This window comes from Lontra canadensis, unplaced genomic scaffold (assembly GCF_010015895.1).
Source record: "Lontra canadensis isolate GAN:19392208 unplaced genomic scaffold, GSC_riverotter_1.0 scaffold35, whole genome shotgun sequence".
NCBI lineage: Eukaryota > Metazoa > Chordata > Mammalia > Carnivora > Mustelidae > Lontra > Lontra canadensis.
The window spans coordinates 15,993,698-16,018,893 of NW_022631029.1; the positions used below are offsets into that span (position 1 = coordinate 15,993,698).

A 25,196-nucleotide genomic window follows, 5' to 3' on the forward strand; every position below is an offset into this window, starting at 1 on the left:
TCTGAGCCACCCAGGCATCCCCAGAAGAGGAATTTATCACACCTTTTAATGAGAAGGGATCTATCTGTGTGTCTGTCATAGTTCTGCCTCTCTTCATCTTTTCCTCATCATATCTAGGGCTATTGCCATAGGCACTGTAGATGATGGCCATATAATGGTAGTCCAGAACTTAATCTCTGCCATGCAGGGCCTTTGAGGGGTCCTTGGGTGATGTGACTCAGGAGAATCAGCGATGGCCCATGATAGAAGGCATGGGTGTGAGTTTGTATGGTGTCTGCAGCATCTGTGGAGATTACTAAGAGGGAGGCCAATTAGGAGACTATCGAATGATCATGATTAGAGATGCTGGCGTGGCTGGGCTGAAGCAGTGGTAGTGGTGATGGAGAGGCTGGGCTGATATGAGAGTTCTGTAGAAGGCAAGGTATGCTCTACTAGTGACTCTGGAAATCTCTAAAAGGTAGTCTACAATCCCTAATCCTGTTATAAAATGTTTTTCCTTCCTTGTGGAAAGTGTTGGAAAGTAGTGGAAAGTACTTCCTGCAGAAAGTAACTGTAATCTCAAGAAAGGTCTTAGAACACTCGGGTCTTAGAATATCTCCCAAGAAACAGCTTGCGTATCTGCAATAGAGGATGAGAACTGCAGAGTGTCTAAAGATCATCTTCTTGGTATTCATCCTGGGCCTAAACTTGCTTTGTCTATGCTGGCTTGATCTTCTCATACATATATTTCTTTATAAATGATGGGGAAATATATTTTCCAGAGCCCCAGGTAGAGTCAAGAAAAGATGGGTGATTGGATGTCAATCCACGGGCACTTACTTTACGTTCCATGTGAAAAAATAAAAAGGTTGGGATATTTCCGCCCTTGCAACAGTACTACGTTGGCTGCAACTGCAGGTACTGGGCAACTCTCTCTGCTGTACATCATTTACTGAATAAGCTAATCCTTCTTCGTCACTCTGAGAGCCCTTAAGCTGTTCACATGGTTGAAGAACCCTGTCCTCAGGCAGAAAACTGGAAAGAATGCCAGGGACCTGAAAGATGCCTACTGTCCTAAATTACTAAGGAATGGGGTGGTGGCTTTTGCAATTTTTGTTTTACAGAGATGAAACGAGGATAAAAGTGTAGCCTTGTCTTAGAGAAAGTAAATAGAGAATATAGCAAACATTCCCCAAACCCTAGTTCTAAGAAGGTACTGGTGGAAGTAGGATGGATTTCTTGTTAATTCAGTCTGGCTGCTTGATAGTGCTACCTCTTCTCCAGCTTTCAAAAAACTTTCATTTAATTTTCTATACTGGTTATATACATTGGGCAGTGGGTTTTCTGTGACCAAAAAGACCCTCTGCTCATCCATTTCCATCAATTTGCATATAAAAAATAAACGTGTGCTATGTATTTAAAACAGATAGGCCCTAAAAATAGGTTGGTTATGCTGAAACAGTATAATTATGCATCTTTGGGCCAGAATCTTTGGATCCCTCTGGGATTCTATTTTGTATATGACATAGGCAGAAATTGGGAGCTTTTGCAATAAAAATGAGTTCAGTAAATATTTACTAAGCTCCTGCTAGGTGTAAGGCATTTTCTAGGCACTACAGAAGAAACACAGGTAAGAAGAACATGGGCATTGGCCTCGAGAGGCACAAAATCTTGAAGGCAACGGCATAAAGCCAAGAAATAGATACCTACAAAAGTAAAAATTTCATAAGGTAGAAGGTAGCAAATATCATTTCAAAAGTTTCAGATGTATAGTTAGAGGGATACCTATAAAGCCAGATGTTTGCTATATCATTTTATAAACACCTTAAAAATCAAATTATTTTATATGAAGTCTATTTTTTGTATCTCTGAGTAGGTCAGAGTACAGCCTTTTCTTCCAGTAGTTTACTCAGGTGTAAAATTATTTCTTTTTGCTTGGCATGATTATACACAAAGAAATATTCATGAGATGTATATGGCCATTCACCTCACATTTTTCCTAAGATATACCCTGGTCTGGCGATGAGCCTGGAAGGACAGATTTAGCTGTGTTCCCTGGTGAGCATTCTCTTGGTTGTACTGCATTTCTAGTTAATACGTTTCTATGCTACTACTTAAAGTAAGAAAAGATAAGTAACTGGAGAATCTGGACAATCTGGACAGAGTATAAAAGGCTCGTTTACTTTGGCTGCCCCAGAACCAATTCTGGTTTATCCCAGATTCTAAAAGGAGAATTAGGATAAATGAGAAAGGCAAGAGATAAACGAGACCAATATTTTGACTTAAGTTGGAATGGCTTCTCTTTTGGAGAGGAAAGAATAGAGAATGAAAGCTAGTATTGTACTCTCTAGGTGTGGTACATTGGCAAACTCTACTCCTTTCTTTAGCAACACTTTTGACTTACTAAAGTAGATGATATATGTATAGATGATGTTTACTGATTCCACATGTGTAACATTTTTGGGCTCTACATGCTCTTGGCTTAATTTTTTCTTATATAATATATGCATTTGTTATATGCATTAAAAGTAAGCTTACTATGACCTGATTGAAAAACAACCACATTTTCCCCTCTGGTTTGTCATTTGACTACTGAAAACCTATACAGCAATTGAATATAATTTGTCAGAGTGGTAAAGAAATTGTCATGCCATTTTCATGTTCCGATCATCTGTTCATCTGTTTCTCAGAAGAACAAATACAAAATGCTTTTGATTTAACTTGATATATTTTTTTAAAAGTCCCAAATCTCTTAAACCGTTTGTCTTCTGGGCTCAGAGGCATTTGTTTGTTAAATATTCAATCACGCCCAAGTGCCGGGAACATCAATAGAGTTTGCCTGATTAACTGTAGCACAGCATATGTACGCTGAAGATGAGAATGATTTCCCCAAGGAGCCAGCACTTCCTCTGTTGAACTACGTTTCTTAAAACGACATGCAGATGGGCATTTGGACAATAATTTCTGGATGCATAAAATGGATTGCTCTTGCTGAGCTGTAATTTAAAAAGATAATTTTAATGACTCTTGAGGGCCACCTACTTGGAGCAGATGGGACCCAGGCTCTTTGTATCACAACTTTAATGTTGAGCGAGTCAGGGTAGAGCTCTGTTTAAGCCTTTGTAAAAGGGGATGATTATATTTATTTATATTTCAATTGATTTTTAAATTCAGTCCACTGTGAAAAGAAGTCTTGTAGAACATTCTTAAAAGTTCTGTAGAAAAAAATGTCTGTAATAATTCAAACATACTTTTGATGGCAGTTTTGAATCTGTAATTGAGATTGAGTCAGTAGGAGTCTTTACTATTGTCCAATGTTTTAGTGACTAAACGCATGCACTGACAGCATCCTTTAGCTGGACATGGGCACTAGGGGACCAAAGAGATGATTAGAGGTATATACTACCACTGTCAACTAAAAGGCACAATTATTTGCATAGACGTAGCTAAAGACACTGGTCATAACAGAATGAAAAAAATGATTTCTTCTTTGAGGATAACAAGATTGACCACTCAAATTTATCTTAAAGGGCTTCCCTAACAACCATTCCCAAGAAGTATTTCCACTTCCACCTCCTGAATTTTATAGGAAACAATTAAAATAATACAGTTTTTTCTGGATGACAAAGATAATTGATAGTGGTAACATATAATGCATTTTACTAGTTTATAAAGAAGTAAAATGAGAAAGGAAGATGTAACTGCTTCTGACAAGTAACTAACCTGCAGCAGGCTTGATATTAAAAGGGGTTGGACAAATTATTTTGTAAATATTTTTACTTCTAGTCAGTGATGCTCTACAGACAGATGAATAGCAGAAGTTAGAAAGACTCTATGGGGTGGGCAAACACCATCACATGACTATTTGGGGAAAATGATGACATTCTTAATTGTTTAAGACAGAAACATATTTTTCTTTAAGTTAAGACTTCATGCTCTTTTAGCTGATAACACTTTAAAGATTTCTTGTGGAAACTCCTATCCATAACCAAATATTTATCCACAAGATGTTTATCTACTAGCAGAAGCTGCAGAATGATATTCTAAGCAGACAAGAGTTTTAAAATCTTCTTTACCTGCATATAATAATGAAGAGCCAAGTCACAAGAACCAAGGGGCCTGTGATGTTTGCAGAGAGGAACAGAGCTTCACAAGATAGTAATAAAGACACAGAGCTGAGAACAGCCTTAAAAAATTTCTCACCCAGAATAAATATTAAATCTGCTTGATAGGTTTAGAGGATGTTATGTTGTAATTCATAATATATAGGAACAAAAATGCAAGGCAATATATTCAAAATAAGAGTCCTTCCATTTTTTTCTAACAGTTATTGACATTTAAAATTTTTAAAAGGCTACACAGAAATATAAGCAGCCTCAAGAGGAGTAAATAGTCTTTCTATTTTGTGTATGTACATGTGTGTGAGAAAGTAATTCAAATTCATTAGTCAAGTATATGGGGTGAATGGTTTATAGACTAACCCAGAAATATAAACTATACGGGGAAAAAAATGCTATGAAACAGCTAAATTGCTGAGTGCCATAAAAACAAAACAAAACAAAAAGCCTTCAAAGCAACAATGCGGGGAAAACTGAAGAGGAGGACTAAAAGGGTCCTTTTTACTTTGCTGTTGGTAAATTTGTCTTCTGTAGCCCTCTAAGGAGTTATTAGATGGAGAGAAGATCTGGAAGTGTCCTAGCTAATTTGAATGCTCTGAGTAGTCAGTCCACATAATTCATGTCCAACTATGGATAATTTTTTGGCTTAATGTTCCAATTTGGATTGTGATACAGGACAAATTATCTGGCCTTGCAAATATGTACTTTAGTATGTGATACACAGCCAGAGCTTTGGGGGAAAAATGACAGTATTTCTAGATGAAAAATTAAATTAGGGGAGTAATAAAATATTAATATAAAGCTAACCATTTCAAGTTGTAAACCAGGCATATACTTGCTCCCAACTCACTGTTGGGAATAACGGCATAAAATACAAAATAGAGATAATAGAAAGAGGCTTTTTTTTTTTTTTTTCCTTTCAGATGCTGGAATCGTGGGAAAGGCACATTATTTTAATAGCTTTCCTAGGATAATTCATTTTACATGGCCGTCTTGATTTTATAGCTATATATTTCCATAGTGTGCTTTTCAAATAAGAAGTACAAACTCAAAACTGAGTATCAGGAATATTAGTATACATGGCTGCCTAGGGAATAAAATATATAGTAAAGCAAAGACTAAGACAAGAGAAAATGCAAAAAAAAAAAAAAAAAGAAAACTCATACTTTTGAGGCTCTCATACTATGAAGAGCTCAGATGTGAACTAACGATGAGGAACTTAAGTTTCAAAATCAATGTATCACTGAAAGCTTATTTTAGTTAGCTTTTACTATTGTATGTGTACTTTTCCTCTAGCTATCATGATAACATTTGATTTTTCTTAGATTACAGGCTATGGAATATATCTAATTTCCCCTTAAAAATACTCAATGGTTGGCCACCAAATAAAGTCTTTCACTATAAGTTAAAACTTCAAGCACAGTAAGTAACGTAATTATCCTCGTTCGTCCACCATTATTTATGACATGACATTGTTTTCCTTAAGTATAATTATGCAACTCTAAGGATATAACATTCTAAAATAACGCAACTTAGAGTAAGGATGCCTAAATTAACTAAACTGATTTTTCTTCAAAGACTGTATGTAAATAAACATTTTAAATAGCTAATCTGATTTCCCATTGACTTACACAATTAATAAATGAAAGAAGTAATCCTAAGGAAAAGAAATTACTAAAAAAGCCCCCTAAAGGGGCGCCTGGGTGGCTCAGTGGGTTAAAGCCTCTGCCTTCGGCTCGGGTCATGATCCCAGGGTCCTGGGATCGAGCCCCACATCGGGCTCTCTGCTCTGCAGGGAGCCTGCTTCCTCCTCTCTCTCTCTCTCTCTGCCTGCCTCTCTGCCTACTTGTGATCTCTGTCTGTCAAATAAATAAATAAAAAATCTTAAAAAAAAAAAAAAAAAGCCCCCTAAAGACTAATTTGATCACCATAAATTCTAGAACTTCTTTAAGTAAAACCCAACATTTTTTGTTTGTCTGTTTTCTGTTTCATAGTTTGTATATTGTTATTGCCTCTAACAATAAACCCCAAATGGCAAGGCTTCTGCCCTTCTCTCTGGCTGCCACTCTTAGCAGGCTCCAGCTAAAGGTGGGCCAGGACAGGTGTTAGCCATGAGATGGACCCAGTATAGACTCTAGCCCTATGCTACTAGTCATTTTGGTGGTCTTGGCTGAGGGGTGACCAGATAGCTATGCCACTCAGAACTTGGGTAATACATGATATATTTATTTTCAATTTCATGTAGTTGGTAATTAGTATTTGTTTGCATAATAAATGACAGAAGGATGTCAGAAGTAGAGTAGCTAGTAGCAGAAGACAGCACACCAAGTGATAACAAATTAAAATAATCAGAATAGTATTCTTCATTTTCCCATGAAGTTCTATTGTTTCTTGTCAAGTTCCTCATGTCATGATGTTTAAAGGGCAGTTTCTCGTAAAAATTTTCCTCAAACTTTTCCAGGGAAGGAACTACATTTCCCACCTGCCTTGAAATTTCCACCATTAAAGGAATGCTTTTGGTTTAGATCTGAAAGATGGTGCAATGCATATGGGAAGGGGATGGACTATCCCATTAATGAAATGGTATGAATTAATTTATCAGATTAGCCTATTCATACTGTAGAAGAATTGACAGCTGGGATGGAGGCAGTAGTAGATGCTGAAGGCAAATGTCTATTTTAGTTTTTATATCTTAATGTTATTCGGGGTGAAAGGGATGAAGATGTCCAGAGCAACATTTAAAATGCTGGCATCAAAAGTACTACTTATGCATAAAGGGATGTGTAGTAGGTTTATGTTTGGTATGACTAATAGTTTCACTATATTCAGAAGGCAAAGATATTGTAAAAAGAAGGATTTCCCCACACACCTTGCTATGGAAACTCATTAAAAGCTGCAAAAAACCATAATTACTGCCTGAACAATTTCATCATATTCTCAACTGTCTCTGAAGGTAGGAGCAATGAACCTTATCTACATCCTGCTGTCCAAGGGGGAATCCTTGATCAGTTATAATTATTTTAAAAATTTTTTATAAGCATATACAAAAAGTTATTCTAATTATTATCATATAATAATTATATTGGCATATAATTTGCTATATTTATATTTATTACCTATAATTAAGTAATTTATAATTCAATTTTGACATAGAAATGGTGCGTATAATTTTACAAAACCATAACTTGACTATAACCTGCTTTTAAGATAACTGTTTTCCAGAGAATATAGGGATGCCTATCATTAAAGAACAAAGCTGAAGGAATTTCACAAATAAATTCATTTTGTATGAGGGAAAAGAGTCCTCATAATACATTAAGTTTAAAACAAATGTCTCAGAACTACTTTCTGTTTGGTTCATAACAAGTTTTTTTTTTTTTTAAACTTTATGTGAATTTACCAGTTTATAAACTATATTTGTATTCTAAATAATTGTGAACAGAAAACCTAGGGTAAGACAAGTCCCAGCACTAATCCATGATTCATTATCTAAACTTTAATTGGCACAACTCTTGAAATTCCCGGACCATATGGAAAATAATGAGTCCTAATAGGTCTAAGGTGGAGGGATGGTAGGGGAGTGAGGAAGCCAGAAAACCGTCAATTCAGAATGCTTAGCCACCGTGGCAGTCTCCCCAGAGAGCTAGAATAATGTGTTCTCAGTGTTTTACTGGTGTCTCCATCATATTACTAAACCGCATGTTATTTCTCTCACTCTATGAAACAAAAAATAAAATGAGAAAACAAAAACAACCCCAAAACTGGTTTTCATAATTAAAAATGAAATTTTTAAAAATGAAATTGGCTGACTCTTAATAAAAAAGGTAGCAATTCAGAGTTTCCATAACAACCTGCGGCAACTGTCGACTGACATGCAATCTGCGGCCTTTTTATAAATAGCAGCTGATTCCCCCTCTTTCGTTTCAACTAGTTTTAGTGCTCGTTGGAGCTAATGGAACAACTGTGCTATAAAACGACTTCACTCATCAAGCAGTGTACCTCTTCGCTGCTGTCACGGCCGTAAAAATCCTCCTCCGATTCGGTGTCTCTCCTTGTCAAGCTGGTATCCTCTTTTAGATCCAGAATAAATGGGCACCCCTCTGGGGACATGTTCTGAGTTTTTCCATGAGGCGCTGATCGTGGTCTTGATGAAAAGGTGAAAATGTCCTTCGGGACAACCTGGGTTTCCTCTGCCAGATGGCCATGTTCACTTTCCTTGCTGGCTTCCAGCCACATGTGTGAAGCGTGGCAGGAGTCTTCATCCAGGAGAGACCGTCTGCTGGATGCCAAATGGGAAATGCGATCATCATTTTCAGGAAATATCCACTCATCTGACATTGGGGAAAGATGACAAAAATTAGAGGAGTGTTCCATCAGTGTTCTATTAAGGCATGTAGTTAGGTTAAAATTTCTTGAGTTGCAACTGAGATTTATCAAATAATGCAGAAGCCAACGAATGCAATTTATCCACCATCTTGTAACCTGCTGAACATTTAACCCATAGATCAGTGCCTATAGCTACGGGCAACTCATTTGCACTTCTCGGTCTGAGTTGAAACACTGGTCAGGAAATTTATAAGTCTGAAATAATTATCACCTGTCTTGCAGCAAGTTCTTCATAGCACAGTCTCATTAATTTGACATTCCACGGGGGGGAGGAAATCTTCCAAGTTTTAAAGGGTTTGAGTTACTAATATCTTCTTTTAACTGCAGGAGGGTGGAATATTTAACAAGTTTCTTTAAATAAAATAACTGGGCATTGTTTGGATTACAAATCATGGAGGAGAGGAAACCATGAAAAGGTTAACAGGGTTTTCCTTTCCATTCCACTGACTGAAACAGGACAATTCAGAGACTAAACTGAGCAGACTTTTCCAGTAATAGAAAATCTACAGAAATACTTGTTAATGTGATGGGTGAAAAAGATCTTTAATTATAGTAGAGAATGTTTTGATATATAAATCTTTTTACACAACATTATTTGTTTTGGTTAAAAATACTCTATACTGGGGCGCCTGGGTGGCTCAGTGGGTTAAAGCCTCTGCCTTCGGCTCAGGTCATGATCCCAGGGTCCTGGGATCGAGCCCCGCATTGGGCTCTCTGCTCAGCAGGGAGCCTGCTTCCTCCTCTCTCTGCCTGCCTCTCTGCCTACTTGTGATCTCTGTCTGTCTAATAAATAAATAAAATCTTTTTAAAAAAAATACTCTATACTACCCCTGGGATATATTTTAACCAAAACTATAAAAAAAAATTCTGAACTTTAAAATTTTTTTGAAATTTAGTTGACACACAATGTTTTGTTAGGTTCAGATGTACAACACAGTAAAAAGATTTTAATCTTTCATACAACATTGAGATAGATTTTTATAACTACGATCCAGGCAAATGTACCAGACAAATATTAAAATGATTGTCATTAAAAGCATGCTTATTTTCTTCTTTAGAATGACAGCAGGAAAAGGTTGTATTTTCTCAACTTAGTCTATTTTCCTTAAAATTTACTTTTTTTGAGCACTATGACAATGGTGAAAATCTTACAAAAAAATCTGTGTTCAGGAGAACCAAAATGTGGACATGGTAATTTTACCCTGACTCTTGAATCCTGCTCTATTTAACTTCACAAGAAAAGTAACCAAGAGACATCTAAGATTTGCTGACTTGAAACTCTAAAACCTCCAGTACCAAAGCAACAAACAAAAAGACCTTTAATAAAAATAATATTAACGGCACAAATAAAATCGTATTCATCATAATGTATTCGTTTCTTAAGACTACCATTATATAATAGAACTTGCTTATAAAAAAGGGTAACAAATGTACATTTCTCAGGGAAAATCTGAAAGGGACAAGGCTTTCACATTTTCTGTAGGTAAGTGGCCTACAGAAGGCCGAATCTACATCATTGGACCACATTCACAGGGGATGTGGAAGGTCCGGAGTCAGTGTACCATGAGCAGGTGAAATAAACAGATTCCATGGGCTGTCCTCTTTTGGACAGCAAATCATTGCATGGTGCTAAGCATATAGCAGGTGTTTTGTAAACACAGTATATGCTTTATTAATAAATAAATGTTGAAAAAGATTATAAAAACCAATGGGCTGCATTACCTACATGGATTTATAACGAAAATTGGAGGAAAAGATACTGGGAATCTTCATTTTGCAATTCAACAACTTGTATGACCTATGGTCAAACATATTATTAACTGTCAAAAAGTCAAGGTAAAAGGAGTGTTTCTATACCAAATGAACTCTAATTATCTCACCACCACATGCTTTTTTGGAATTCATAGTTTTACCTCAAGTATTTCCATATCAATTGTAATGAATAATTTGGTATGTTTTCTTAGGAAAATATGTAAATTACTGTGTAATCACAATATTGCAGCAAACAAGATAAATGCAAGAATGATCACCTAAACATCTAATTAGTTTTTCTACACAGTCAGATTTATGCTAGAGACACTAATTGCGCCTAACATTTTAATGAAGGTTTCAACATTGCATAAATAAGACTGACAAACTACAAACAATTTTCATTTATTTTCCTTTTTCTCTTGCTCAAAAACAATTCGCCTTTGTAGAAGTACCACACACCTGCTAGGGAAGATATGTTGATGGGCTCAATGCTCTACACTCCAACCGTCTCCATTATAAAGAGGACTGGCGACTTGCAACAATAGGTTATCTTTGGGGATGGTGACAATGTCCTGTGAAAACTTCAGTTTCAACTTTCCTTCTGCATGATAACTGGTGCATTGAAACTTGGAAATAAAAATACCCTTTCATCCATTAAAGTCTGAGATGCAATTGGGGTTAAAAGGAGATTTATCACAAAATGATAGATTTTAGCAAATGACTATATCACAACTTCTCAAAATGACTGGGTTTGAAATGTTAAACATATTGATATTTCATCAATTACTAACAATTAAAGTGGACTGAAGATGCCAACCTGTTTGATCGGGAGACTGCAGTGCTGGAGAGCTGGGGTTCATCTCTGTGCTTTGTTGGGACCCGCTGTTGAGGGCAACTGTTGCTTTATCTTCATTCCTGTTATTTCCTGAAGAACTGCCTTTATTGGAATAAATATTTTCCACAATGTTATTTCTTTTGATTTTTATTCATTTGGAAGAATGCTAATAACATGGTGTGCTTTTCTACATGATTATTAAAGAGTACCTTAGAGGTGATAATACAGACTATCTGCAGTTCTTTTCTTCTCCACTAGAATGTTTCAAAGATGAACTCAGCTGCATTTTTGCAGAGGATCATCTTTAAATTCCTTGATATTTGCATGGGGGCATTTTAGATTTAAGTTTTATAATATGCAATAAAAGGAATTCTATCGCCCATATTATTTTCAAAGGGTCCTATATTTTCCCTTTGGTTCCACATAAAATAAAATGTGTTTTCTTTAAATTACAGTTCTTGCACAACCTGACTCAAAATTTTAAACCAAGCACTTTCCTTAAGCATTTTAAGAAAATGGACACAGAATTAACTTTTCTATTATTTTATGAAAATAACATGAATCCTAACAAGCTGAATTTCAGCCTAAGAACCCTACATTTTTGAGAAATTATGCTAACAAATGCGTACATGATATACTCTGGGCTTGACTCAGGATAGATTAATGAATGTGCAGACAGATCTATACTTAAATGCCTCAAATCCAATATTCAAAGGGATAACTGTAATAAAACTAATTATTAACTATAAAACTAATGCTTTATTGGTTGTGAATACTTGAAATTTTAACCTACATTCTATTAGCATGGAGTCCAAAGGGAGAGACAGCAAATGTTAAACACACACACACACTCCTATATCTCAGATATATATATCTCAGATAAATATATATATATATCTCAGATAAATATATCTGAGATATATTTGAAATATTTGAAAAGGGCCCAGTTTAAAAAGAAGAGATATATATGAAACATGAAAAATTTTGAGTTAAGTTCAATTTTAGTGAAGTCTGCAGGCAGAAACCTCCTCTATCAAATTTGGGCTGTTTCTAAAAAACAATAATTTAAGCTTATTCAGCCTTTGAGAGGAGAAGTAGGGAAGTCCTTTACTGCTGAGGTACTGTCTGTTTAATCCAGCAAATCTCTGTTAGGGCTCTAGAGCAATTCTTTTGCAGAAAATTTGACTTCCATAATCCATGTAGAAAAGACATTTATATTTTAAATGAATTGGTTTGTAATCCTTTGAAATTTACAACCTGCAGAGAGAGATTCCATTGCTCTGAATAATATACAGATATAAGATAGTATTGAATTAGTGCCGTACCGCTGTGTGCCTCTGTCCTTTCTCTGCTGGTGCTTTTTAACCGTAATCTTCTCCTGTTATTATTCTTATCTGCTGATGGTTCTTGAGGGGGATGTGGATGCATAACATGTAGGTCGGCTGGTACATTTCATATCAAAGAACAAAAAGCCAGAACAAAAAGTACTATATGGTCTGAAATAACTCAGTAAATATAATTGTAGCTATAATGAGAATGTTCAGGTATCATTGTGACATCATATAAATCTGTATCAAAATCACAACTTATTCTTTCAAGGGAAATAGGTAATTATTCCTATTCCATTATTGGGATCATATCTTTTGAAATTACTGAGACATTTTATGCATGTAATATAACCTTACAGAGAGCAACAGGTCATATGGTTAATTATACACATAACATACTATATTAAAAAATATAAAAAATGAAACTGATCACTAATACAGAAAAATAATTGCTTCATTTGAAAGAGAAAGTTGGTAAGTATAATTCATAAACAGCTTGGAAGGTAGTTTCCAAAAGAATCCTGGAACTGTGATCACACCTGGAAAAGAATTCTTAAGTGTAATTTAACTGCATAATAATCATCATAATAATTAACAGCATTCATAGCAGCATCTAATATTTATGGAATGCTTCACTTCTTGGCACAATATGATGTGTTTGACTGGTTTTTCTTGTTGAATCCTCACAATGACCCTTTGAAGCAATCATTGTTTATTACTACTACTAGGGCCAGTAGCAATTTTATCCACATTTTACAGATGAGGAAACTGAGGCCCACAGGGTTTAGGAATTTTGATCAAGTCTTACAGATGGTGATAGAGCTGGGACGGAACATCTGTGGCATTTACGTACTTCTCTCAGTTTTGTGCGGTATGAGAAATATGGTCTGTAGTTGTGATCATTAATCTCTAAGTCAAATAAAATGAACCCAAATGCCTTCCTTTCCAACTCTCACAAAAGTCAGACATGCAAGGATGGAAAAATTACAGCGAGTGATAAGACTTTGGCACTGCTCTCAATTCTTTCCAGTGATTACAAATTGCAAATCACTTTACCTCTCTGTTAGCCATGAACCCTCAATCTACAAAATGGGACAAAATTCTCTTCCTCACCAACAGGGTTCTCTGTGCATCAATAGGAGAAAATAAAAAGCACTTTACAAGTGGAAGAGATTAACTAAAAGATAAAATTAAGAAAATTTAAAACACATGTAAAGTTCCCCAAATCTAGTTAATTATAGAATGTTATGTTATTTCCTCACCAGTCATCATAAAATAAAAATGCAGGATACTATGGCAATTTGAAATAATGGAATAAAGAGACTATAAAGACAATGAGAGTTGGGGCCGCCTGAGTGGTTTGGTCAGGTTAAGCATTCAACTCTTGATCTTAGCTCAGGTCTTGATCTCAGGGTCATGAGTTCAAGCCCCACGTAGCCTACAATAAACAAACAAACAAACAAACAAATAAATAAAGTATTAAAAAAAGAGAGAGAGAACGATAGGTTCCAGAACAGAATATATGTATAAGAATTTGAAACAGATTTCAATATCTACCATCTTAATCATTTTTAAAGATAATTCTCTGGATGTTAAGATCTAATCAAGAATTAAACTTCAAATTTATCTTCACAGGAACATTTCTATTTCCCCCTAGCTATTGGCCCTTATGCATGAGTCTTACCACGAACAGATATGGTCTGCTTTATTTGGTGAATATTTTCTTTATCTGCTTGCTCCTCAGACTCCGGCATCAGCGAGGCTGACATCTCTGCACTGTTGACACAGTCCTCGGCCACAGACTGTTGGCCTGATCGGTTATTTTTGGACCCAATGGATCTTACTGTCTGTAAGGGAGAGGAATTAATCTGCACATCTTATAATATGGGAATTGCATTTATTTTCTGTAGAATTTACAGAGACTAATAATATTTGGACAAATAAAAAGTGAGAAAAGAAACTAGAGGAAATGAGGAGGTTAGAAAGTTGGTGGAGAGGGACATTATACCAGAAAATTAGAAAGAAATGGAAGGAGAAATATAATGTGAGACAAAACAGAAGACAAACAAGTCTTCTAGACACATAAATTAAAATGTGCTTATACTCCATCTTTAGTAGGTAGAAGTTAAAACTGAAAATCATGTGTCAGACATTCAGAGGAAATTAAAAATAAAAATATAACATTTGAGAATCTGTTTGTTGTAAGGTATCTGGTGAAGATCTGACTCCTTTTTTATTTTTATTTTTTAAAAAGATTTTATTTATTTTATTTATTCATGAGAGGCAGGGGCAGAGGGAAAAGTAGATTCCCTGCAGGGAGCTCGATGTGGGACTTGACCCCAGCACCCTGGGATCATTACCTGAGCCAAAGGCAGCTGCTTAACCAAATGAGCAACTCAGGGATCCTGATCCAACTCCTTGACAGAGACCACAAAATGTGTTCACATGTATTTGCCTTTAAGTTTTGTTAACATATTTGATCACAAGAATACTCAGAAATGTTAACTGTGTTGACATGACAAAAATAAAACAGTTTGAGTTCTTTTAAAATCCAGAATTTCTGTTCCAAATTTATTCAAGGCTTCTGCTTTTGGCATATATTCCCCACCCCCCCAACCCCCCGCCCCCTTCCGGTGCACTGTGGAAAAAAAACCCTTCTCCCATGCCCCTCATGTTGAGACAAGCTCTTCAGACCTTGCTCCTACCTCAGTGGATATCCTCATGTTATTCCTTCTTCCAGAGAGTGGAGGTGGTCCCAGAACTCTGGATCCAAAGGCGATATGACAAACATCTTGATTTTTACTGTTGCGCACATTACCTGTTCCCTTGTTAATGAACTGATCTGTTTTGTTCAAAAAGGAAATAACAGTCCATTAATGGACATCATGACAAACACTGTGTTGCAATGTTTCTGAAAGTACAATACAGGTGTCCTGTGATCTGAATCCTCCCTCTCCACTACAGGGCATCTATAAAAAATTCAGATACTGGAGCCCAATATCAGATCTACCAGGTCCGTAGAATTAGAATCTTGGGAAAGTGCAGTAGAAATCTGTAATTTTAACAAATTCCCCTTAATGGTTCTTATGCTGTCATTTGAGAAACACAAATGCCACAAATATTTTTCCTCAGAGAGAGAGAAAAGAAAAGAAAGAAAAGCTACTAAAAAATATATCTTATTTTCTCTTTAAGGAAATAATTTTAAAAAACTATTTAACTCAATTGAACATGTGATTGAGTACTCTTAAGCATTTCCTAGAAGTTTTTAGTGACACAAAATTGCTAAGATAGATCACTTGCCCTCAAAGGAGGGGATAGTAAAAGTAAGCAGGTAGGTAATCATAACATAAAGCAGAGCAGTGGAAATTCAGAAAAGTGACCTCTTGTTCCTCAAAAAATTAAAAATAGAATTACCCTATAATCGAGTAATCACACTACTGGATATTTACCCGTAAAATACAAAAACACTAATTTGAAAGCATACCTGTACTTCTATGTTTATTGCAGCACTATTTACAATAGCCAAACTATGGAAGCAGCCCAAGTGTTCAGTGATAGATGAACAGATGAAGAAGAAGTGGTACATATATACAATGGAATATTTAGCCATAAAAAGAATGAAATCTTGCCATTAGCAAGGACATGGATGGAGCTAGGGAGTATAATATGAAGTGAAACAAGTCAGAAACAAGTATGATCTTATTCATCTGTGGAATTTAAGAGGCAAAACAAATGAGCAAATGAAAAAAAAAGAGAGAGGGACAACCAAGAAACAGACTCTTAACTCTAGAGAACAAACTCATGGTTACCAGATGAGAGGTAGGTGGCGGGAAGGGTGAAATAGGGGGTACGGAGTACACTTACCATGATGGGAAAAAAAAAAAGAGTAAGTGACTTCCTGAATGGACCTTCTTGAATGACTGATGATATTTCAGAGATAAAAGATGTAGGGTACCCAGAGATAAGAAAGAGTGAACTGGTAGGGTATACTTGGGGAAAAATGAAATTGCCAGTTTAGCTGGAAGGATGGGTTTGGGTCACAATGAAAACAACCTTAAACTGTTAGGAGCCTATTCTAAATTTCACAGATGATAGGGTATCATTGAAAATTTTGGGGGAGAAAGAGAACAAACTGGTAGCACCTTCAGGATAAGGCAGGTATGCTTTACCAAACCTTACTGCTTTTCCCTTCTGGACACACAGCTATATTACATTTCTGAGCCTTCCCTGCAGTTATATGGGTCATGTGACTGATATCTTATTAATGAGATCTGAGAAGTGAAATGTGAGAAGGGTAAGCTACTTCCTGGCCCCTAAAACCTCCCACATAATCCCCCATACTCTCTCTTCCTGCATCTCTTGACAAGATGCAGAAGATCCAGGGGAGGGCTTTAAGGCCTGGAGAGGAACCCCTGGGTGAAAGGAGTCTGGGTCTCTGGACGACCTTACGGAAGGCTGCCAAGGAACTCCTGATTGGACAAGGCTGTGGGCTCTTTGTGACTGCAGGTGAGGGTAATGGCTCTTAACTCAAAAAACTGCCTGCAACCTAGAAAGTCTTCTGCTGTTCCCCCTTGCAAGACAGAACCAACTTGAATATTATGATGTTGGCTCTGAGTAAGTCCACATTTGTCCTACAGTCCTGGATATAGATGAGCTACTGGCCACTTCTGTCTAACCTTTTCTCCAGAAAAAATTCCTGTAGTTAGCTAGGTGGTCTCCTCTGCCTCTGCTAAAGAACTATAACTTTACATGTGGAGTTAGAAACAACTTTTTTGCAACGGCATGAGAAAAGTCACCAAAGTTTGTGAAAACATACCATGCTTAGAAAGCTCCACTTGTTTAGATCTGAGTAGAAGTTATATGTGTGGGTAAATGGGTATTTTCTGGGTCTGGTTTTATGTCTGCAATAGATGAAGATGAAGAGATGGGCAAGGGTCAGACTGCTGACATGATCTGAAAGAATGTTTGCTGGAAAGAAGATCTAACATGGTGGGATGGCAAAGTGGTGAGGAGATACACTGTTTCAGTTTTCTTCAAATTCTTGAAGCCCTGGTAGATAGAAGAGAAATCCCATTTGTCCAAAGGGCCAAATCAGAACTAGTGAGAAGAACTGACTTTAAGGTTTTAGTCCAACATAAGGAACATCATTCTTTAATTGAGCATGTGTGGTCATTGTGGTGGAGGATGTTCTGTCACTTTGAAGAAGTCCAAGCAGAAGTCTGGGAAGTTATTCTGGCTGTTGTAAAGCAGATTCAGACACCAGAGGGCTTCCTGCTTTCTATTTCTGGCCTAGTCCTCTCTTCTGAGCTCCACACCTGTATCTAGTGGCTTTCTTTCTCAGTTCCTCTTCCATGTCTCAAAGATGCTTCAAGCGGAAAACGTGATCCAATGACTGGCACCACGGTCCACGGAGTTTGAAGAGTTAGGATCCAGGTGTCATCCCTGACTCCTCTCTTCAGCTGCTCCACAGCCAACCCATGTCTACTTCTCTCCACCTCCTCCGTCAGCACTGCAGTCTAGGCAACCGCATCTCTCTCCTGGATGATCACAGAGCTTCTCAAGGGATTCCCCATGTCGATGCTGGGTCCCTGACCCAGGTCCTCTCCAAAATGTAGCCAGAGTGGTCTTAGGCAAACATACATCTGATCAAGTCATTCTTTTCCCTCACTTAAAACTTTTCCAATGTCTTCCCTGTTGCATTTAGGATTAAGAAGAATCCTAAGAGCGGCTGCAAAAACCTACATGTCTGGCTTCAAGTTCACACCTTTCACCCCTCGTTTTCTGCTCTCTCCACAGACTGGCCTCCTCAGTTCTTCCTGCCTACCATCTAATTTGTGTGTGCTGTTCTCCATAGCTAGAAGGCTCTTCCAGTATAGGTACTCCCATAACCCTCCCTTCTTATAACTTGTTAAAATTGCACTTAATTTTTTTAAAAAATCCAGTTAACATATAGTGTATTATTAGTTACAGGGACAGAATTTAGTGATTCATCGGTATATATAACATAACATGTAACACCCAGTGCTCATTATAGCAAGTGCCCTCCTTAATGCCCATCACTGAATTATCACATGCCCCCATCCATCCACTTCCCCTCCAGCAACCCTCACTTTGTGTCCTAGAGTTAAGAGTCTTTTCTGGTTTGCCTCCCTCTCTGTTTTTATCTTATTTTATTTTTCCTTCCCTTCCCCTATGTTCATCTGTTTTGTCTTTTAAATTCCACACATGAGTGAAATCACATGGTATTTGTCTTTGATTGACTTATTTCCCTTAGCATAATACCCTCTGGTTCCATCCACATCATTGCAAATGGCAAGATTTCATTCTTTTAAAATTGTACTTTTACATGTGTTTGTGGGATTCTCTGATAATGTATGCTCAGTAGATATAAATTCGGTAGCCTAGTTTGTCAACCCTGAATTACTAGCCTGATACCTGACATGGAATGATAGATCCTTGCTGAGCAAAATGAATGAATCATTAAATGTAATGAGTCAAATGGGATATTGGATTAAATGACTAAATATTTCTAATTATGGCTAGAATTTCATTTCTCATTTTAAGAAAATTCCATCTGCAGGTTTTATTGTGAATGCAGGAAGATTGGGCAGGACTGGACAACTGCCAGGATATGGGGGATGAGAGAGAAGGCTCAACAATGACCAAGACATTGATAATTGATAATTACCACATGAGTGGTATGGCTTTCAACATCAGTAGTGCTACACAGCACCACAATCAGATGCCTCCTCAAGTTACATGTGAAATGTTCTAGTGTTAGCATGTAGACTTGGCTGTGTGTGCATCTGTGGTTTTTTTTTAGTCACTATAAATATCCATTTGGAGTTAATGAAACATCATTGGTCTCTCAGGATCAATAACAGAAAGCAATGCCACAAATCCCAGGCTAATCAGAAAAATTTATTATAGAATCTATCATCATTTTTACAATCTGTGATCAAGTAGAACAAATTCTAGTCTACTGATTTTGTTCTCAAACTTGGATTTTCCCAGAAAGAGCCATTGAAGGTCCTGAAGGGCATGGAATATGTGTTGGGGTTACATGGGAATTTTTAGTATCGGAATAGGAACTTTTCTTCCCCTAACTTCTAGTCATGGAAACCACTAGGCTATGGGCATATCTTTTGCACACCTTTCTGTTCAAACATTTTATGGGGTGATTTCCTTAATGTTTTTTCAAATTCTTTATATACACATGGAGGTTCCCCACCAACTAATTTAAGCTCCTTTGAGCAGAAAGACCATTTATTTGGTACCGTATGTATCTCCAACTGTGGAGCTTGGGACAGTACATGGGAGACAATGGATAAAGTTCATCACAATTATTAAATAGTATTAAAGATTAAAAGGAAGATTTTTAGGGAGGGAATATTAAAAAAAAACACACTGACATAGTTCTAGCTCTAATTCCAACAAAATGTATACTTAAACTAGTTTGTAGCTATTTAAAAAATTAAAATTCCTAAATACCTTGAATTTTTTAGAGGAATCTCTTACTTACCAGTGGATATTCAGTGACAATTAAAGATACATGAAAACCTCATATAATATAGTCTTCTAAATAACAGAAAATTAGATATGACTATATTTTATAAGAAGTTCCACTACAGAATTTCTTTAGAGTAACCTACTGCTCTGCATTTAAACTTAATTTTATTTTTTTTAATTTACAAATGTTAGTACACTTTTTTCACAAGCTAAAGTATACCAGTACTCTACCCATTAAGTATTTCTTTAATTAGCAGATTTTTAAAAAATTTCTCAGTACAATTAACATATACACATTCTTAAAGGCTGTTTCATTTTAGTAATTCTATTTATAATCATTAATTGTCACAATTATCTCTATAAACATGTATCACGCTATTTATCTACTATGAGAGAATCCTAATTAAAACCTACAAGGAAAAGTAATTTAGACTTATGGTTTCTAAAATAAAAAGTAAAAGGAGAAAGTTTCTATAATGAGAAAAACCTTAATAAAAGAAAACTACAAGCAGAAACGCATGCCTTTTGAATTCTAAAGGGAGCTCTTTTAAGAGCTGATATCAATATGCACAATATAAGGTTAAAAATCAAGATTAGATTAAAGTCATGCTCTAGGCATTTCATTTCCTTGAGTTTGCGGAAAATGAACTTGGTGTAGGTCAGAGATGTTACCGTTAATTATTTTGGTATTTTATGAGGGGTACATTCCTTTGTAGTTAGAATATAAAACCAGAGGGTCTACTCTCTAATTGTCTTTTAGAAAAATAAACATTCATTTTTGTCTCAAGATACAATGTTCTAATTATTATAGTCATTTAAGTTTGCAGGGTTTTCAAAGCTTAACCAGAAAAACCTGCTGAATTTTCAACTCTAATCATTGAAGGGTCATGCTCAAGACTTACATCTATTATCTGGCAATCAAATCAGAATTAAACTTGCTACCAAAATCCAGACCTTGAATTAGATTAATTTTTATTATATGTGCACTGTTAAAAAGAATTTCAAAATTACCAAAAAAAGCTGATCTAGGAAAGCAATATTATTTTAGACAAGGTATTTAGCCTTTCTAAGCCTCACTTCCTTTTTATAAGATTAGGATAATAATAGTACTTAAGTCATGGTGTTTTTGTTAGATCGTATGAAGCAATGCATGTAACATGCCAAATACTGTGCTCAATAGGGACTAAATGCTTAATAAATATGTTATTCATATCTTCCATCTTGAATAGCATTTAACACTTTACAAAGTCCATTCATAATCACTTATTCCTTCATTCATCCATCCTTTCAGTAGTGACTGGGCACCAGGTCTGAGCAGTTGTATCTCATTAATAAAAAGTTTAAGGGGGGAAGAGCAAGATGGCAGAGGAGTAGGAGACTGAAATATCATCAGGTCCCAGGAGTTCAGCTAGATATTTATCAAACCATTCTGAATACCTACAAACTCAACAGGTGATAGAAGAGAAGAAGAGCAGTAATTCTAGAAACAGAATATTGACCACTTTCTGGAAGGTAGGACATGCAGAGAAGTAGATCTGTAGCGATGGGAAGATAGACTGTGGTGGGAGGGGCCGGCTCTTGGCAAGCAGTAGAGCAGCAGAGCATAAAATTGGAATTTTTAGAAGTCTGCTCCACTGAGGGACATTGCTCCAGAGGCTAAGCAGTAGGGGTGGCCCTCATTGGGATAGTAAGGTCTCAGGACCCACAGGGTCACAGAAAGACCTGGGCTGTCTGAGTGTGGCCCAGCTCCCAGTATTAGAGTGGGAAAGCCAGCTGCAAAGATGGAGCTGAGGCAGCTCAGGATTACCTTAAACCATGATCCAAGGTACAGTCAGGCAACTGCTCTTTGAGGAGGGACCCCATAAGCAGCAGATCTGGGGAGACTCCCTCCTTCCTCCTATGGGAGGAGTGGCAGGGGAGTGTGCTGCAGGAATTGGCTGGGTTTGGAGACTCCAAATGGGGGCATGCACCACAGATAGAAATGCTGGGTCACAGGCTGGGTGAGCACAGAGTGTGGCTAGAGACCAGAGAGATGGGAGGGATTGACTGCTCTTCAATGAGGGGGCACTGAGGAGTGGGGCCCTGAGCTCTCAGCTCCTATGGGGTAGAGATTGGGAGGCTGCCATCTTCATTCTGTCCTCCAAAGCTGTATGGAAAGCGTTCAGGGAACAAAAGCTAGGAGAGCGAACCTGAGCAGATTACTTAGAATGGCCCCTGGCAAGGGTGGTGCAATTCCACCTCCAGCAAAGACATTTGAGAATCACTACAACAGGCCCCTCCCCCAGAAGATAAGCAAGAACATCCAGCCAGGACCAAGTTCACCAATTAATGAGATCTGTGGAACTCCAGAGCTAGGGGAAAGCAGCATATAGAATTCATAGCCTTTTCCCCATGATCCTTTAGTCTTTTAAAGTTAAATTTTTAAAATTTTATTTTTTTATTCTATTTTTAAAATTTTCCTTTTTCCTATTTTAACATTTTTAACTATTTTATCTTATCAATACCTTTTTAAAAATCTTTTAAAATTTTCATTGTTATAGTCATATTTTATCCCTTCAATGTATTTAACCTTATTTTTTAGATACATATAGGTTTTTTTCTTTAAAATTTTGGGATAAAATTTCTTCTAAGAGATCAAAATATACCCTAAATCTAGTGCATGGCTTTGTTTTAATCTCCAGCCTGATCACATGCTTTCCTCTTTTTTTTTTTTTTAATCTTTCTTCAACCAACTTCTTATCAATTCCTTTTTTAGAATATTTTTAAATTTTCATCTTTACATGTAATATTCTATCCCTTCATCATGTTTACCCTTATTTTTGTATATATATTTTTCTTTCTTTAAAATTCTGGGAGGTAGTTCCTTCTAACAGACCAAAATATACCCAAAATCAAGTATGTGACTCTGCTCTATTCACCAGCCTAATATATAGAACCATATGATTCTCTCAATAGATGCAGAAAAAGCATTTGACAAAGTACAGCATCCTTTCTTCATCAAACCTCTTCACAGTGTAGGCAGAGAGGGTACATACCTCAACATCATAAAAGCCATCTATGAAAAACCCACAGCGAATATCATTCTCAATGGGGAAAAACTGAGAGCTTTTCCTAAGGTCAGGAATATGGCAGGGATGTCCACTATCACCACTGCTATTCAACATAGTATTGAATGTCCTAGCCTCAGCAATCAGGCAACAAAAAGAAATAAAAGCATCCGAATCAGTAAAGAAGAAGTCAAACCCTCACTCTTTGTAGATGATATGATACTTTAGGTGGGAAACCCAAAGACTCCATCCCAAAACTGCTAGAAATCATACAGGAATTCAGTAAAGTGTCAGGATATAAAATCACTGCACAGAAATCAGTTGCATTTCTATAAACCAACAGCAAGATAGAAGAAAGAGAAATTAAAGAGTCAATCCCATTTACAATTGCACCCAAAACCCCATGATACCTAGGAATAAACCTAACCAAAAGGGTAAAGAAACTGTACTCAGAAAACTATAAAGTACTCATGAAGAAATTGAGGAAGATACAAGGAAATGAAAAAATCCTTTCATGCTTATCGTTTGGAAGAACCAATATTGTGAAAATGTCTATGCTACCTAAAGCAATCTACACATTTAACGCAATCCGTATCAAAATACCATCAATTTTTTTCAAAGAAATGGAATAAATAATCCTAAAATTTATATGGAATCAGGAAAGACCCCAAATAGCCAGAGAAATGTTGAAAAAGAAAAGCAAAGTTGGTGGCATCAAAATTTCAGACTTCAAGCTCTATTCCAAACCTATAATCATCAATACAGTATAGTACTGGCACAAAAACAGACACATAGATCAATGGAACAGAGCAGAGAAACCAGAAATAGACTCTCAACTCTATGGTCAACTAATATTTGACAAAGCAGGAAAGAATGTCCAGTGGAAAAATGAGTCTCTTCAACAAATGGTGTTGGGAAAATTGGATGGCCACATGCAGAAGAATGAACCTGGACCATTTCCTTACACCACACACAAAAATAGACTTAAAATGGATGAAAGACCTGAGTGTGAGGCAGAAATCCATCAAAATCCTTGAGGAGAACACAGATTATACCTCTTCAACCTCAGCCGCAGCAACATCTTCCTAAACATATCACCAAAGGCAAGGGAAGAAAGGGCAAAAATGAACTATTGGGACTTCATCAAGATCAAAAGCTCTTGCAAAACAAAGGAAACAATCAACAAAACCAAAAGACAAACGACAGAATGGGAGAAGATATTTGCAAGTGACATATCAGATAAAGAGCTAGTATTCAAAATCCATAAAGAACTTATCAAACTCAACACCCAAAGACCAAAGAATCCAATCAAGAAATGGCAGAAGATATGAACAGACATTTTGGCAAAGAAGACATCGGATGGCCAACAGACACATGAAAAAGTACTCAACATCATTTGGCATCAGGGAAATACAAATCAAAACCACAATGAGATACCACCTCACACCAGTCAGAATGGCTAAAATTAAGTAGTCAGGAAACGACAGATGTTGGCGAGGATGTGGAGAAAGGGGAACCCTCCTACACTGTTGGTGGGAATGCAAGCTGATGCAGCCGCTCTTGAAAACAGCATGGGGGGTCCTCAAAAAGTTGAAAATAGAGCTTCCCTACGACCAAGCAATCGCACTACTTGGTATTTATCCTAAGGATACAAATGTAGTGATCTGATGGGGCATGTGCACCTGAATGTTTATAGTATCAATGTCCACAACAGCCAAACTATGGAAAGAACATAGATGTCCATCAACAGATGAATGGATAAAGAAGATGTGGCATATATATATACAATGGAATACTATGCAGCCATCAAAAGAAATGAAATCTTGCCATTTGCAATGATGTGGATGGAACTAGAGGGTATTATGCTAAGCGAAATAAGTCAATCAGGAAAGACAATTATCATATGATCTCTCTGATATGTGGAATTTGAGAAGCAGGGTGGGGGGTAGTCGGGGTAGGGAGGGAAAAAATGAAACAAGATGGGATCAGGAGGGAGACAAACCATAAGAGACTCTTAATCTCACGAAACAAAATGAGGGTTGCTGGGGGGTGGGAGAGCAGGGATAGGGTGGTCGGGTTATGGACACTGGGGAGGGTATGTGCTATGGTGAGTGCTGTGAAATGTGTAAGCCTTATGATTCACAGACCTGTACCCCTGGGGCAAATAATACATTATATGTTAATTTTAAAAAGTTTAAGACATTTTTGAAAGGTAATAAAACACATTAGAAACTAAAATTAG

The 25,196-nt window shown here is 36.7% G+C and overlaps 1 protein-coding gene across 5 annotated transcripts in view; it reads right to left on the minus strand.

Moving 5' to 3' along the window:
- CFAP20DC (CFAP20 domain containing) overlaps positions 1 to 25,196 on the minus strand; it is a 251,483-nt gene that overhangs the window by 86,175 nt on the left and 140,112 nt on the right. For 3 of the 5 annotated variants that reach the window (XM_032868453.1, XM_032868451.1, XM_032868455.1), the window contains 5 exons: positions 15,104 to 15,240; positions 14,083 to 14,245; positions 12,396 to 12,512; positions 11,053 to 11,172; positions 8,097 to 8,431 (listed from right to left, as the gene is read on the minus strand). In XM_032868453.1, coding sequence (XP_032724344.1) covers positions 8,097 to 8,431; positions 11,053 to 11,172; positions 12,396 to 12,512; positions 14,083 to 14,245; positions 15,104 to 15,240 — 872 coding nt within the window. The remainder of the gene's footprint in view (positions 1 to 8,096; positions 8,432 to 11,052; positions 11,173 to 12,395; positions 12,513 to 14,082; positions 14,246 to 15,103; positions 15,241 to 25,196) is intronic. The other 2 variants (XM_032868454.1, XM_032868452.1) reach the window with 1 other exon arrangement.